This window comes from Littorina saxatilis, linkage group LG4, assembly GCF_037325665.1.
Source record: "Littorina saxatilis isolate snail1 linkage group LG4, US_GU_Lsax_2.0, whole genome shotgun sequence".
Taxonomy (NCBI): domain Eukaryota; kingdom Metazoa; phylum Mollusca; class Gastropoda; order Littorinimorpha; family Littorinidae; genus Littorina; species Littorina saxatilis.
In genome coordinates, this window is record NC_090248.1 from 8,995,789 (window position 1) to 9,008,599 (window position 12,811).

At 40.2% G+C, this 12,811-nt stretch overlaps 1 protein-coding gene across 3 annotated transcripts in view; it reads left to right on the forward strand.

Annotated features, from left to right (window-relative positions):
• Positions 1–12,537, forward strand: part of LOC138963913 (early endosome antigen 1-like) — a 51,269-nt gene extending 38,732 nt beyond the window's left edge. For all 3 annotated transcript variants that reach the window (XM_070335768.1, XM_070335769.1, XM_070335770.1), the window contains 7 exons: positions 39–128; positions 1,586–1,717; positions 2,698–2,883; positions 3,578–3,761; positions 4,341–4,516; positions 4,996–5,094; positions 6,973–12,537. In XM_070335768.1, coding sequence (XP_070191869.1) covers positions 39–128; positions 1,586–1,717; positions 2,698–2,883; positions 3,578–3,761; positions 4,341–4,516; positions 4,996–5,094; positions 6,973–7,101 — 996 coding nt within the window. In that variant the 3' untranslated portion in view covers positions 7,102–12,537. The remainder of the gene's footprint in view (positions 1–38; positions 129–1,585; positions 1,718–2,697; positions 2,884–3,577; positions 3,762–4,340; positions 4,517–4,995; positions 5,095–6,972) is intronic.
• Positions 12,538–12,811: the final 274 nt, after the last annotated feature.

A 12,811-nucleotide genomic window follows, 5' to 3' on the forward strand; every position in this document is an offset into this window, starting at 1 on the left:
ACTGAAGTTAACGGCATGGTTGTGTGGGGATGTTACAGGTACGGGGAGCCATGAACAAGCAGATGCTGGAGTTGGACCAACAGCTGAAGGACACCACGACTGCCAAGGACACCGCTGAGGCTGACAGAGTGAGAGGCTCTTATCCTCCTTCACTACGGTGGAACCCTACTGTTAAGACCTCCACAAATCTCAGAAAACAAGGTCTTAAAAAGGAGGGAGTCTGAAAATGGGGGGTAATTTTACAGAGGTTATGAACAGAAAGTCTGAGAAAACAAGGTCTTGAAAAGGAGGGAGTCTTAAATTGGGGGGTCTTAAAAGGGGGGTTCCACCGTAGCCTGCTTTAATCTCTGTCTTTCTCTCTGTTTGTGTCTGTCTGTGTCTTTGCCTGACTGTCTCTGTCTGACTGAATGTCTTGTCGGCACTGCAGCCTGCCTCACGGGGCGGTTGTAGAGACTTGGGAGGGGGAGAATACCAGGATTATTAACAACACATTTTCACTGATATGCCAATCTGACATTTTAGGCCATGTTTCCTTTGTAAGTGTTCATCTGTCCACTTAAAAGACCGCTGGGTCAAAGATCAGTGACTGTTACGTTTTGTTTTGTCATAATTGAACATTCCAATAACAATACCTGCTTGTTTTTTACATTTAGTCAAGTTTTGACTAAATGTTTTAACGTAGAGGGGGGAATCGAGACAAGGGTCGTGGTGTATATGTGTGTGTGTGTCTGTGTGTGTGTGTGTGTGTGTAGAGCGATTCAGAGTAAACTACTGGACCGATCTTTATGAAATTTTACATGAGAGTTCCTGGGTATGGTATCCCCAGACGTTTTTTTCATTTTTTTGGATAAATGTCTTGGATTGATGACGTCATATCCGGCTTTTCGTGAAAGTTGAGGCGGCACTGTCACGCTCTCATTTTTCAACCAAATTGGTTGAAATTTTGGTCAAGTAATCTTCGACGAAGCCCGGACTTTGGTATTGCATTTCAGCTTGGAGTCTTAAAATTTAATTAATGAGTTTGCTCATTAAAGTTGTCATTAAAATAGATTTTTTGCAAACAGATTTAAAATTGATTGTATCGTATTCTTCATCACATTCTGAATCTAAAAATATTTACAAATGTCATGTTTACTCTTAAAATGTGATCACAATTAACGAAAATAGATTAATTAGTCTTACGATTAAAATTTAAGAAATCGATCCAAAAATGATGTCATTTTATTCGTGATCATTTCCTGATTCCAAAAACATATAGATATGATAGGTTGTATTCAAAACAAGCTCAGAAAGTTAGCAAGAATACAGAAAAGCGCGCTTTCCTGCTTAGCACAATACGCTACCGTGCTAATCTGGCGTGTCAATATCATTACGTTTTGCACGTGGAAGGTGAGCGATTTCCTTCACGCGGGGATTGACGAAGCTGTACTGTCTTGGTGAAAAATTTCACAGTGCGTTCAGTTTCATCCCGTGAGTTCGACAGCTTGACTAAATGTAGTAATTTCGCCTTACGCGACTTGTTTATTCATGTTTTCTTGTGCTGTACTGGAAACACGTTTTTGACTCTGCTTTTCTCTCTCTGCAGACACGTCTCAAGGAAGAGCTAGACAAGGTTGAGCGGGCGCTGAAGGAATCCCAGGCAGCCTGTGAGTCCTTTGAGTCAGACATCAGAAACCTGACGGCATCCCTGGACCAGGAAAAACAGCAGCACAAGCAGGTGAGGAATTTAGTTCAGTGGAACCCCCTTATACGACTTCCAAAAAGCTGAGAAAAACCAGGTCTTAAAAGGGAGGAAGTCTTTAAATGGGGGGTCTTCTTCTGCTTCTGCGTTCGTGGGCTGAAACTCCCACGTTCACTCGTGTTTTTTGCACGAGTGGAATTTTACGTGTATGACCGTTTTTTACCCTGTGATTTAGGTAGCCATACGCCGTTTTCGGGGGAATCATGCTGGGTATTTTCGTGTTTCTATAACCCACCGAACTCTGACATGGATTTCAGGATCTTTTCCGTGCGCACTTCGTCGTGTGCTTGCGTGTACACACGGGGGTGTTCGGACATCGAAGAGAGTCTGCACACAAAGTTGACTCTGAGAAATAAATCTCTCGCCGAACGTGGGGACGAACTCACGCTGACAGCAGCCAACTGGATACAAATCCAGCGCGCTACAGACTGAGCGACATCCCCGCCGCAAATGGGGGGTCTTAAAAGGGGGGTCCCCCTGTACTTGTGACAAGTCGTGGGTGTCTCTTGGTGAGTGTTTTAGGATTGAAGCTGAAGTGTTGTTTTGTTCTGTTATGGTTTATAATTAATGAATGATAATGAGCGTATCACCCCTCATGTCCGTTATAGTTTGTAAAACTGTGGACAAACATTTTAAATATGCAGTAGAGAGAGAAAGAGAGAGAGAGAGAGAGAGTGTGTGAGTGTGTTTGTGCATGGTGTGTGTGTGTGTGTGTGTGCAGGTGCTTGTGCGTTTGCTTTTATTTACTTCTATCTGTAGCTGTAGGCTACTCCTGACTGCATGGATGACTTTTTGGCATTACATTCACATTGTTTCCCAAACATTTTAATCTAGTTTGATGTACTGAAACAAGGTAACAATTGAACAACTCTCCCATTCAAGCTCATGGACCCAAACACCACCAGAACTCATTTTTAACGAGGATTTTTCACTTTTGAACCAATGGTTTTTTACAGGACGTGACAAACCTGGAGGAAGCCAAAGAGATTCTGATTAGCCAGAAACTAGAGGCCCAGAATGCAAAGGGTGGGCTAGAAGCACAGGTAAAAGCGGTGAAAGAGGAACTGGAACACCTGCGAGAGGATAGCGGAAGAGTGGCGGAAATGGTGCGGGCTGAAAACTCCACACTGCAGGATAAACTGGTGGGTGCTTGAAGGCATTGGACGCATTCAGAGATAAGATTGCTTTGTTTTGTTTGTCTTCATTTTAATTGAAGAGGTAAAGGTTGAAGAAGCATGAAGTCATGTAAGAAAAGAGGGAAAGACAGTTTAAAGCTTATTTCATGGAGGAATTATTTAGTAAAGTCTGTATTCATCCTGGAGTTGTGCAGGAGGAAAGAACTAAGCTACATCAGTCTGTATTCATCCTGGAGTTGTGCAGGAGGAAAGAACTAAGCTACATCAGTCTGTTTTCACTACACCAAAACAAAAAGCAAAATTCCAAACACGTATCCATATTTTATCAGTTACAAAATAGATATAGAAACGAGAATAGAAATGGGAGGAAAGGGACAGAACAGAGACTTCCAGTGTTTTAAGATGGGTCAGTGGGGGGAGGAAGATGGGCAAGCTGGTGTGTAATGTTAATGTCCACATCTACAAAACACCTTCCTGTCTTTTTTCTCTCTAATTTCTTCTGTCACTGTGATTGATCACACAATTATTAATGTATTTTTAGACGCAGCCAGTCTTCCTCAGTTAGAAAACGAGTCACGTGAAGTGAAATTACAACGGACATACAAACATACACCCCCACCCTCATCTCGATTCCCAGTCTATGATAAAATATTTAGTCAAAACTTGACTAAATGTAAAAAAACCAATCTCTACATTTCAGGCAGAGGAACAAAAGCGAAGGGAGAAGGTGGAGCGAGAGAAGGACGAGGAGGCGACGAGGTTTGAGTTGCAGCAGTCGGTGCTGAGTGAGAACCTGACCACGGTGAGGGGGGACCTAACGGCCGCCACAGCCAAACTGGAGGAACTCACACGCGTCAACGATGAACTCAAGGGAGAGAAGCTCGGTCAGTTTGGGGTGTTGCGGTGTGTGGGAGGAGGGGGGGACCTGACGACCGCCACAGCCAAACTGGAGGAACTCACACCTTGCACCCATTTAAAACAAAGAAGAGAAATAGATATCTGCACATTACAATGTAGTGTATCTTTTTGTCCATGCAGGTTGTAAAAAAACTGCATTAGGGGGAAGAGGTACTGTGTGTAAAGCAGCCCTGTGATAGGTTTTCATTGGCTTGAAATCTCAGTTGGCAGTAGGGGAGAGAAGATGGGGAGAGATTGGGGACTATTACAAATCGCTTCCAGCCGTTGGGACCAAGGGTACTGTGTTTTGCCGTAGGGAAGGTGGGAAAGGGAGACCACATTGGTAACTTACTTGTGAAACCAATTCACAACTAATGTAGGTCGGTAGCCCAGAGTCATGAACAAATAGGTTAACAAAAATGACTGTGTTATAATTATATGATCTGTTGTGATCAGGAGAGAGAGAACTACATGGCGGAAAGGACTGCTTGTAATGACTTAAAACACTGACAACAAGATAATTCTGTGCTGTTGACTCACTCTCTGTTCTTGCGTTCCCCCTTCAGAGCTAGAAGCCAAGCTGGAGAACAGTAACGACGAGCGTCGCATGCTGGTGGAGCGCTGTATCTCCAGCGAGGGAGAGTGTGAAAAACTGCGGGAGAAGGTGACGGAACATCGACGTAAACTGGATGACGCTCAGGCCGCTCTGCAGGAACTGGGGAGAGAGAACCAGTCACTGCAGGTGTGATGTGTGTGTGTGTGTGGGTGGGGGGGTCTGTAAGTGGGCTGAGAGAGAGAGAGAGAGATAGAGAGAGAGAGAGAGAGAGAGAGAGAGAGAGAGAGAGGGAGAGAGAGAGAGAGAGAGAACCAGTCACTACAGTTGTGTTGTGCTTCTGATGCTTGTGTGTGTGTGTGTGTGTGTGTGTGTGTGTGTGTGTGTGTGTGTGTGTGTGTGTGTGTGTGTGTGTGTGTGTGTGTGTGGATAAGGATGGGAGAGAGAACTGAACTGAACTTTATTAAACAAGGATTGAAATTGATGGCTGGGCCTTTTCTTACAATCTGACACCTTGTGGCGAACAAACACACGCTAAAAAAAAAAACTACTGCAACAAAATGATGATGATGGTGATGATGATGATGCAATGACGACAACGACGATGACGTATTTGTAATGCTAAACTAAGTCTATCAGGCATTTACCTTTCTCATTACTTCTGACAGATAACGACCACCAAGGTGAAGACAAGGAAATGGACAAACGACGAGGAAGTGACAGAGTGTGTGGGATGTCACAAAGGATTCTCTGTCACCAACAGAAAGGTAAGTCAACAACTGTAGCTCTTTTGTGTGTGTGTGTGTGGGACTGTCCCGACTCTTGTTCCTTGTCCCAGTGTGCTCTCACACCGCCCCATCCCAGCATGCACTGCTTTCTCCCAACGGTAGCTCTTATTATTCACGGAATTTGTCGGTGTTTGAAGATTTTCATCGATCTTTGTGTACACTTTGGACTCACGTATACCAGAACATACATGCCAGATACATCTCTGCTTGTATGAATTACAGTGAAGGCCCCTTTTTGACTCACATGCGAAGCAAAAGTGAGTCTATGTACTCACCCGAGTCGTCCGTCCGTCCGTCCGTCCGTCCGTCCGGACGTCCGTCCGTCCGTCCGGAAAACTTTAACGTTGGATATTTCTTGGACACTATTCAGTCTATCAGTACCAAATTTGGCAAGATGGTGTATGATGACAAGGCCCCAAAAAACATACATAGCATCTTGACCTTGCTTCAAGGTCAAGGTCGCAGGGGCCATAAATGTTGCCTAAAAAACAGCTATTTTTCACATTTTTCCCATTTTCTCTGAAGTTTTTGAGATTCAATACCTCACCTATATATGATATATAGGGCAAAGTAAGCCCCATCTTTTGATACCAGTTTGGTTTACCTTGCTTCAAGGTCAAGGTCACAGGAGCTCTTCAAAGTTGGATTGTATACATATTTCGAAGTGACCTTGACCCTGAACTATGGAAGATAACTGTTTCAAACTTAAAAATTATGTGGGGCACATGTTATGCTTTCATCATGAGACACATTTGGTCACATATGATCAAGGTCAAGGTCACTTTGACCCTTATGAAATGTGACCAAAATAAGGTAGTGAACCACTAAAAGTGACCATATCTCATGGTAGAAAGAGCCAATAAGCACCATTGTACTTCCTATGTCTTGAATTAACAGCTTTGTGTTGCATGACCTTGGATGACCTTGACCTTGGGTCAAGGTCACATGTATTTTGGTAGGAAAAATGTGTAAAGCAGTTCTTAGTGTATGATGTCATTGCTAGGTTTAGGTCAAGCATGTGAGTCGTATGGGCTTTGCCCTTCTTGTTAGGACCCTGCAATGGATTTCCTCCTTTTCCCAAAATCGGTTAATGGCTGTCGAAATGGGGATCACTACAACGACATCATACCTGCCAACCTTCTGAAGTCAAAATCCAGGAGCCAGGGGGACTGACTTTAGTCTTGAATATGAGCAGGGAGAAGTTGTACAATTCAGGAGATTCCCGGAAAATCTGGGAGGGTTGGCAGCTATGCGACATGCATAACGTAAAAACCCACTTATGCAAAAAACACAAGTGTGAGTTGGAGTTTCATCACATAAACGCAGAAGAAGATGGAAAAGTAGAAGACTTCCTTCTTTTTAAGACCTTGATAAGACCTCTATAAATCTACCTCTTTTTTAAGACCTTGATAAGACCTTTATAAATCTACCTCCATTTTAAGACTTTGATAAGACCTCTATAAATCTACCTCCATTTTAAGATCTTGATAAGACCTCTATAAATCTACCTCCATTTTAAGACTTTGATAAGACCTCTATAAATCTACCTCCATTTTAAGACTTTGATAAGACCTTTATAAATCTACCTCCATTTTAAAACCTTGATAAGACCTCTATAAATCTACCTCCATTTTAAGATCTTGATAAGACCTCTATAAATCTACCTCCATTTTAAGATCTTGATAAGACCTCTATAAATCTACCTCCATTTTAAGACTCCCTCTTTTTGAAACATGATTTTCTCAAATGTTGGAGGTTATCCAAGGGGGATTCCACTGTATATATGCTCTTTGAAACACTTTATTCTTACATGCTGTTGAGACATTTTGAAAAGTAACATTTTTGTATTTGTTGCAGCACCACTGTCGAAACTGCGGTCACATTTTCTGCAATGACTGCTCCACCAAGCAGGCTACTGTGGCCGCGTCCAAGAAACCGGTGAGGGTCTGCGACAACTGTTACGGGGAGCTCAGTCACCATAGGTGACCTTCTTCAGGGAATCGGTGACATTTGGTGACACTTTGCAGAATCTGTTCCTTGGCGGTTACATTTTGCTTGATGGTAATAAGAGTTTTTCTGCAATAAATGCTGTGTGCAGAATATGCTGTGTTATAATGGTGCAAGTCTTATACTGGACAGGAGGAGGAAGAACTGAAAACAACCAACATGTTCTGACTTTGCAACAACAATATATTATATATTTGATGGGACTGAAGAAATACGACCATGTATGAGGGAGCCACTGATGCCCTCGGTCCTGCCGGAACTTTCTCACCATCCTGACGAAGGCAGTTCATCTGCCGAAATATTGATAAAAAAGTACCTAACCTGGATACTGGCGTGTCAGCTTTTTATTTACATGAATGAAGAGGTCTTTTTTCAACGGTGATACACACACCACCCATTGCGTTAAGCCGAAATCGTCTTCTGTGGGCATCCAGATCCTCACCAATGAAAGGGCAGCCAACAAGAACTGGATCAACGTCAGGAGGGAATACACTGAAACCCCCCTTTTAAGACCTCCAAAAATCTGAAAAATTCAGGTCTTAATAAGAAGGGAGTCTTAAAATGGGTATTCCACTGTACAACTACATGTGATGAAAGTGTGGTCAGAGCTATACTGTGTGTCAGCTTGAAATAACAAAAGCTTGTGATATTTGATTTTGACAGAAGTTGCACAGAGGAAGAAAAAGATTAGGTTTCTGTGAATAAATGTGATAATTTGTGTTGTATTACAGATTTGAAGCCAGGTAATTGATCACTTATTACAAACTGCCAGCATTGTGACATAATTTGTTTCAGGGAATCTGTTCAGGACTCAATGGTTTTTCAGCTTAGCACCAGTATCATGCTGCAGGTGTGTAGGATGAAGGCCAGACCACTATAACTGTGAAGTAGATAATTACATTCTTCAGCCTTTGGAACATTAGTTTCTGTTCTGCAAACTAAAACACTGTTGTGTAATAAAAATAAATATTCAGTTTTGTTAACTATGGCTTTGTCAAGAAAGTACAGATATAAACCAACAATTCTCAGGTCTTTTGCCCGTGAAATTTTCTTTTGTGATGTAATTTACCACCATTCTTGTAGCGTTCAGGTTGTGCTGACAGAAAAATGTGCATGCAGATGGTAGAGGGGGAAGACATGACTAGAACATAAACATCAAGCTTTTTCAAACAGTGTGGTGCACATGACAGACCTGTTTACACTACACATTGAGCGTAGTAAACTACGAATTTGAATAATATACTACGCAACTACGCAAGTCTGTCGTTTTCTACGCAAACGGTATTTAAAAAAATTTAAAAAATTTTTTTAAAAAATTTCTTTTTCGTCTTTACACCTGTTCCTTGTTCCGTTGTGCTCTCACACCGCCCCGTCCCTGCACGCAAACGGTATTGTTTCGGCTACGCATATCACAATCCGTAATTTTCTTCATCTCCCTTGACCGATCCATTTTCCAATCCATGTTTTCGGCCAGCAGTCGTTTGCTGCGTGCAGCGCGTAAAGCGCCCACGGGCGTTGCGTTGTAGCTTGTTAATGCCGAATAGGCTTCTCCAAGCAAATGCCGGGCACAACTGAAAGCGTTACTGCCAAACCATGCGGGCGTTTCGACACAATGGCTGAACGCAGAGCACACGAAAGTGAAGATGAGAACTGTGAAGAAAATGACTCCGAAAGGCCACCGACCAAAAAGAAAAAGACGAGCAATGCGCCGAACCAAGTCTTTCTGCCAAAATATCATCAGGACTACCCATGCCTTGTCTTCGCGGAAAGGAAAACATCATGCTCATTGCACTGTCTGCAATTCCCATTTTTCCGTCAGTCAATCAATACATGTGGTAAAAAGTAGCAATCATTGTTCTTGTTGTGATAGGTCGACGAGAAATTCTACACATTCAATTACAAAACTACACATTTGCCTCATTTTGCTCCCAGAAAATACACATGCAATGTTTTAGGGGTAAACAGGTCTGACATGAGTATGTGTGCACTGATGGTTATTTACTGCATGCCTAGCCTCTAAATGATATTTCACTATTTGCTTTTTTTTTTTTAGACCTGCAATAGAACTTGAAATGAAAATCACATTGTCCAATTGTTGTGCATATTTACTGTTTTGTCTGTATGATTTACTATCAATGGCAGCATATTTCCCCACTTGATTTTATTCAGTCCGGTAACTTACATTTCCAATGTTTGTTTTACATTCCATGCTTCTTTTGCTGTGCATAGCTTTTGTGCCTTTGTGATTGAAGACTTCTTCTGTTGAGCTCAGATTTCTTGTCAGTACCTCTCGCTTAAGAAAAGTTCTGCTTGGGGGGTTGGGGTGGTGTGAGTCTTAAAATAAGTAATGGTAAATATTCAAAAACATGCTTCAGTATTGAGGAGTTTCAAACAAATGCTGCTGGTCTTAAAAAAAAACAACTAAAAAACCCTCTTGCGGTTTTTTTTTTGCTTGCAGCAAGAATTAGTCTGAATGACTCAGAATGTTTTAGTTTTTTTAGGATCTTTGTATACCAGTTTTTAATATGTTGTCAGCCTGAATGAGATGAAAACATGACAGTAGATATTTTTTGTTTTACCTGTTCTTTCTGATCAATATTTTCTTTAGATCTTAATGATGCATAATGTATGAATTAGCTATACTGCGCCGCTTTAATTAGCTAGACAAATCAGGTTCTACTTTATGCATAATGGTTTTCTACTTTGCGATATGCAACCTTCTGTTTTAGCATCTTATTGATTCTAGCTTTGCTTGAAACTGGTGTGACACATAATACAATCATGTTAATATTGAATTTATTAATTTAGCCGATTTGGTTTCTGTGGTTGTCTTTAAACTTAGAGGAGGTATTTATTCCCTGTAGGGTTTTTTTAAATTGTAAATTTAGTTCAGTAGGTGTTATTCATTGGTTAAGAATAGGAACGGTTCATGTATGGCTTAATTAGAACACATTTATGCTTGAGTTGTTTTTATGGTTTTACAGTACACATTCGCATGAAAATCATGTTGCAGTTTGTTAGGATTTTGTCGCATAATTGTTTTCTGATTGCGGTTTTGCAGAAAATCAAGCGATACTGTAATTATTTTGATCTGAAGACTTTTGCTTTTTCTTGAAAGAAATTTAAATTTAGTAACACGTTTTGAAGCAAGAATTCCCAATGATTTAAATTAGCTTCATCAGTATGATTATGTGATATTAAACGATGCTTATGTGTGTGAGCGGATGTTTGGTTGCCTGAGAGTGCGTATCAGTGCATGCATGTGTGTGTGCGAGAGAGATACTTTTGTGTCCTGTCTAAAGTTGTAATACTACACATATACATGTCTGAATGTGGAATGAATATGAATCATAATGTTGTGACTTGGAGGTTTTGCCACTCATTTCAACAAAATGTCTGCTTCGTTTCTTCTCTGCTTCTTTGGTTGATAACATGAATGTCTGCTTTGTTTCTTCTGTTTCTTTGGTTGATAACATGAATGTCTGCTTTGTTTCTTCTCTGTTTCTTTGGTTGATAACATGAATGTCTGCTTTGTTTCTTCTCTGTTTCTTTGGTTGATAACAAAACGTCTGCTTTGTTTCTTCTCTGTTTCTTTGGTTGATAACATGAACGTCTGCTTTGTTTCTTCTCTGTTTCTTTGGTTGATAACATGAATGTCTGCTTTGGTTGATAACATGAATGTCTGCTTTGTTTCTTTGGTTGATAACATGAATGTCTGCTTTGTTTCTTTGGTTGATAACATGAATGTCTGCTTTGTTTCTTCTGTTTCTTTGGTTGATAACATGAATGTCTGCTTTGGTTGATAACATGAATGTCTGCTTTGTTTCTTCTGTTTCTTTGGTTGATAACATGAATGTCTGCTTTGTTTCTTTGGTTGATAACATGAATGTCTGCTTCGTTTCTTCTCTGTTTCTTTGGTTGATAACAAAACGTCTGCTTTGTTTCTTCTCTGTTTCTTTCTCATGAATGCTTTGGGTACTGTCACATACATGGTAGGAAAGGGTATATTCATATTTTGAAATGTTAATTTGTTTTAAAAATACACTTGTTGATTTCACTGATTTGAGTGACACATATCATTTTATGAATGTTTCCTCCACTCTTGTAATTTTATCATTACGTATCTTTTATACTTTCAGACTATATCAAGTTCACTGTAAGCAGATAACATATACATATACACCCAAGTGTTTTTATTTTTGAAAAGCCAGTAGTTTTACTTACATTTATTAACTTGCCACATATGGTTGTTACTACCGAGCATATTTATATTCTACCTATTTGAGTTTTAGGAACAGATAATTTTGTTTGTGGCAGTTTAAATGCCAGGGTGTTCAGCATGTTTCCTCAAATTGCATTTTGTTACAGTAGGGCTAGATTTTTTTTATCAATTGGGAGAGGGGGGGACATTTTTTCTGGAATGTTGTAAGGATTTGCTTCTAGGCAACAAAGTTTAAAGCAGTCATTTAATGGTACCCTTTCCCCGCTGTGAGAAAGTTGGGCAGCTGTGCAAAAATAATTGCAAAGTTTTTTCGCGATTTGAAATAGGTTCAGGTTTTTCAACTAACTGCGGATAAAAAAAACATCTCTGCATTTTGTTTGAATTTGTTTGTTTGAATGGCGATACCTGTAGAATTTCTGGTTCAGTGGTACCTGTGATGAAAGGACACCCTGGGGACCAGCCAACAGTGTCCCTACATTGCAGGTGGCCTGTCATGACAGGTATATTTTGGTATAAATAATTGAAAAAGGGACAACCGAAGGTGTCCTTTTAAGGGAGGTGTCCTCTCATTGGAGGGGCCACACATTACACCTGTCCCACTCTATAGGAATTTCAGACATAATCTGTTTTTTGAACAATACTTCTTACATCACAAAAAGAATTGATATACAGTACATATATATATAGACAGTATTTGACAGTGACATGAAAGGAAAGTATTCCAAAGTTTGAACAAAGGCCATATATTGATGCATATTATGGGACCAGTGTCTTTTTGCATAATCATTTGACTATACTGTAGGAAAGGCTTATAGTTTCTCGTCACATGTGAAGACGCCCTGTTCCATTTTTGTTATGTTCCATACATATTTACAATATAAATGGGATGTTCTTTTTTTTTACTTTTATACCATATGCATAAAACTTAAAATATCATGAATCAACTCATTCAAAGCAGAACGCTTCAAGCTTATGGTGCTTCACTTTTGAACTATTGCCATTTACGAATAATAATTTTATTTGTAGTTGTAGAAAATTCATCTTTAATTGGATGAACATGGATATGAGTGCAGTGCATATATATGTATTTCAAGGTCGACTTGCATTATGCATCATGGAAACTGTCTTTTTTTTCTGAGATTGTAAAATAATTTTGCAAAATCATGCTTGAAATATATGACTGTGAAACAAAACGTTTTGTAAAGTGTTAATTTATTTAAGAGCATTGTTAGTCATAATGTATATATCTTCAAGCTTCTTCTTCTTCTGTTTCCCTTGGTAACTAAAAGTTGACATAGAACTTGGTGCATCTATGTCTTGGATTGAAAGCATCATAGCTGCTGAGCAGAGAAGGCGGGCAATAGAGGTACCGAGCGCATTGTGCTCTGTGTGTGTGTGTGTGTGTGTGTGTGCGTGTGTGCGTGTGTGTGTGTGTGTGTGTGTGTGTGTATGTGCGTGTGTGTGTGC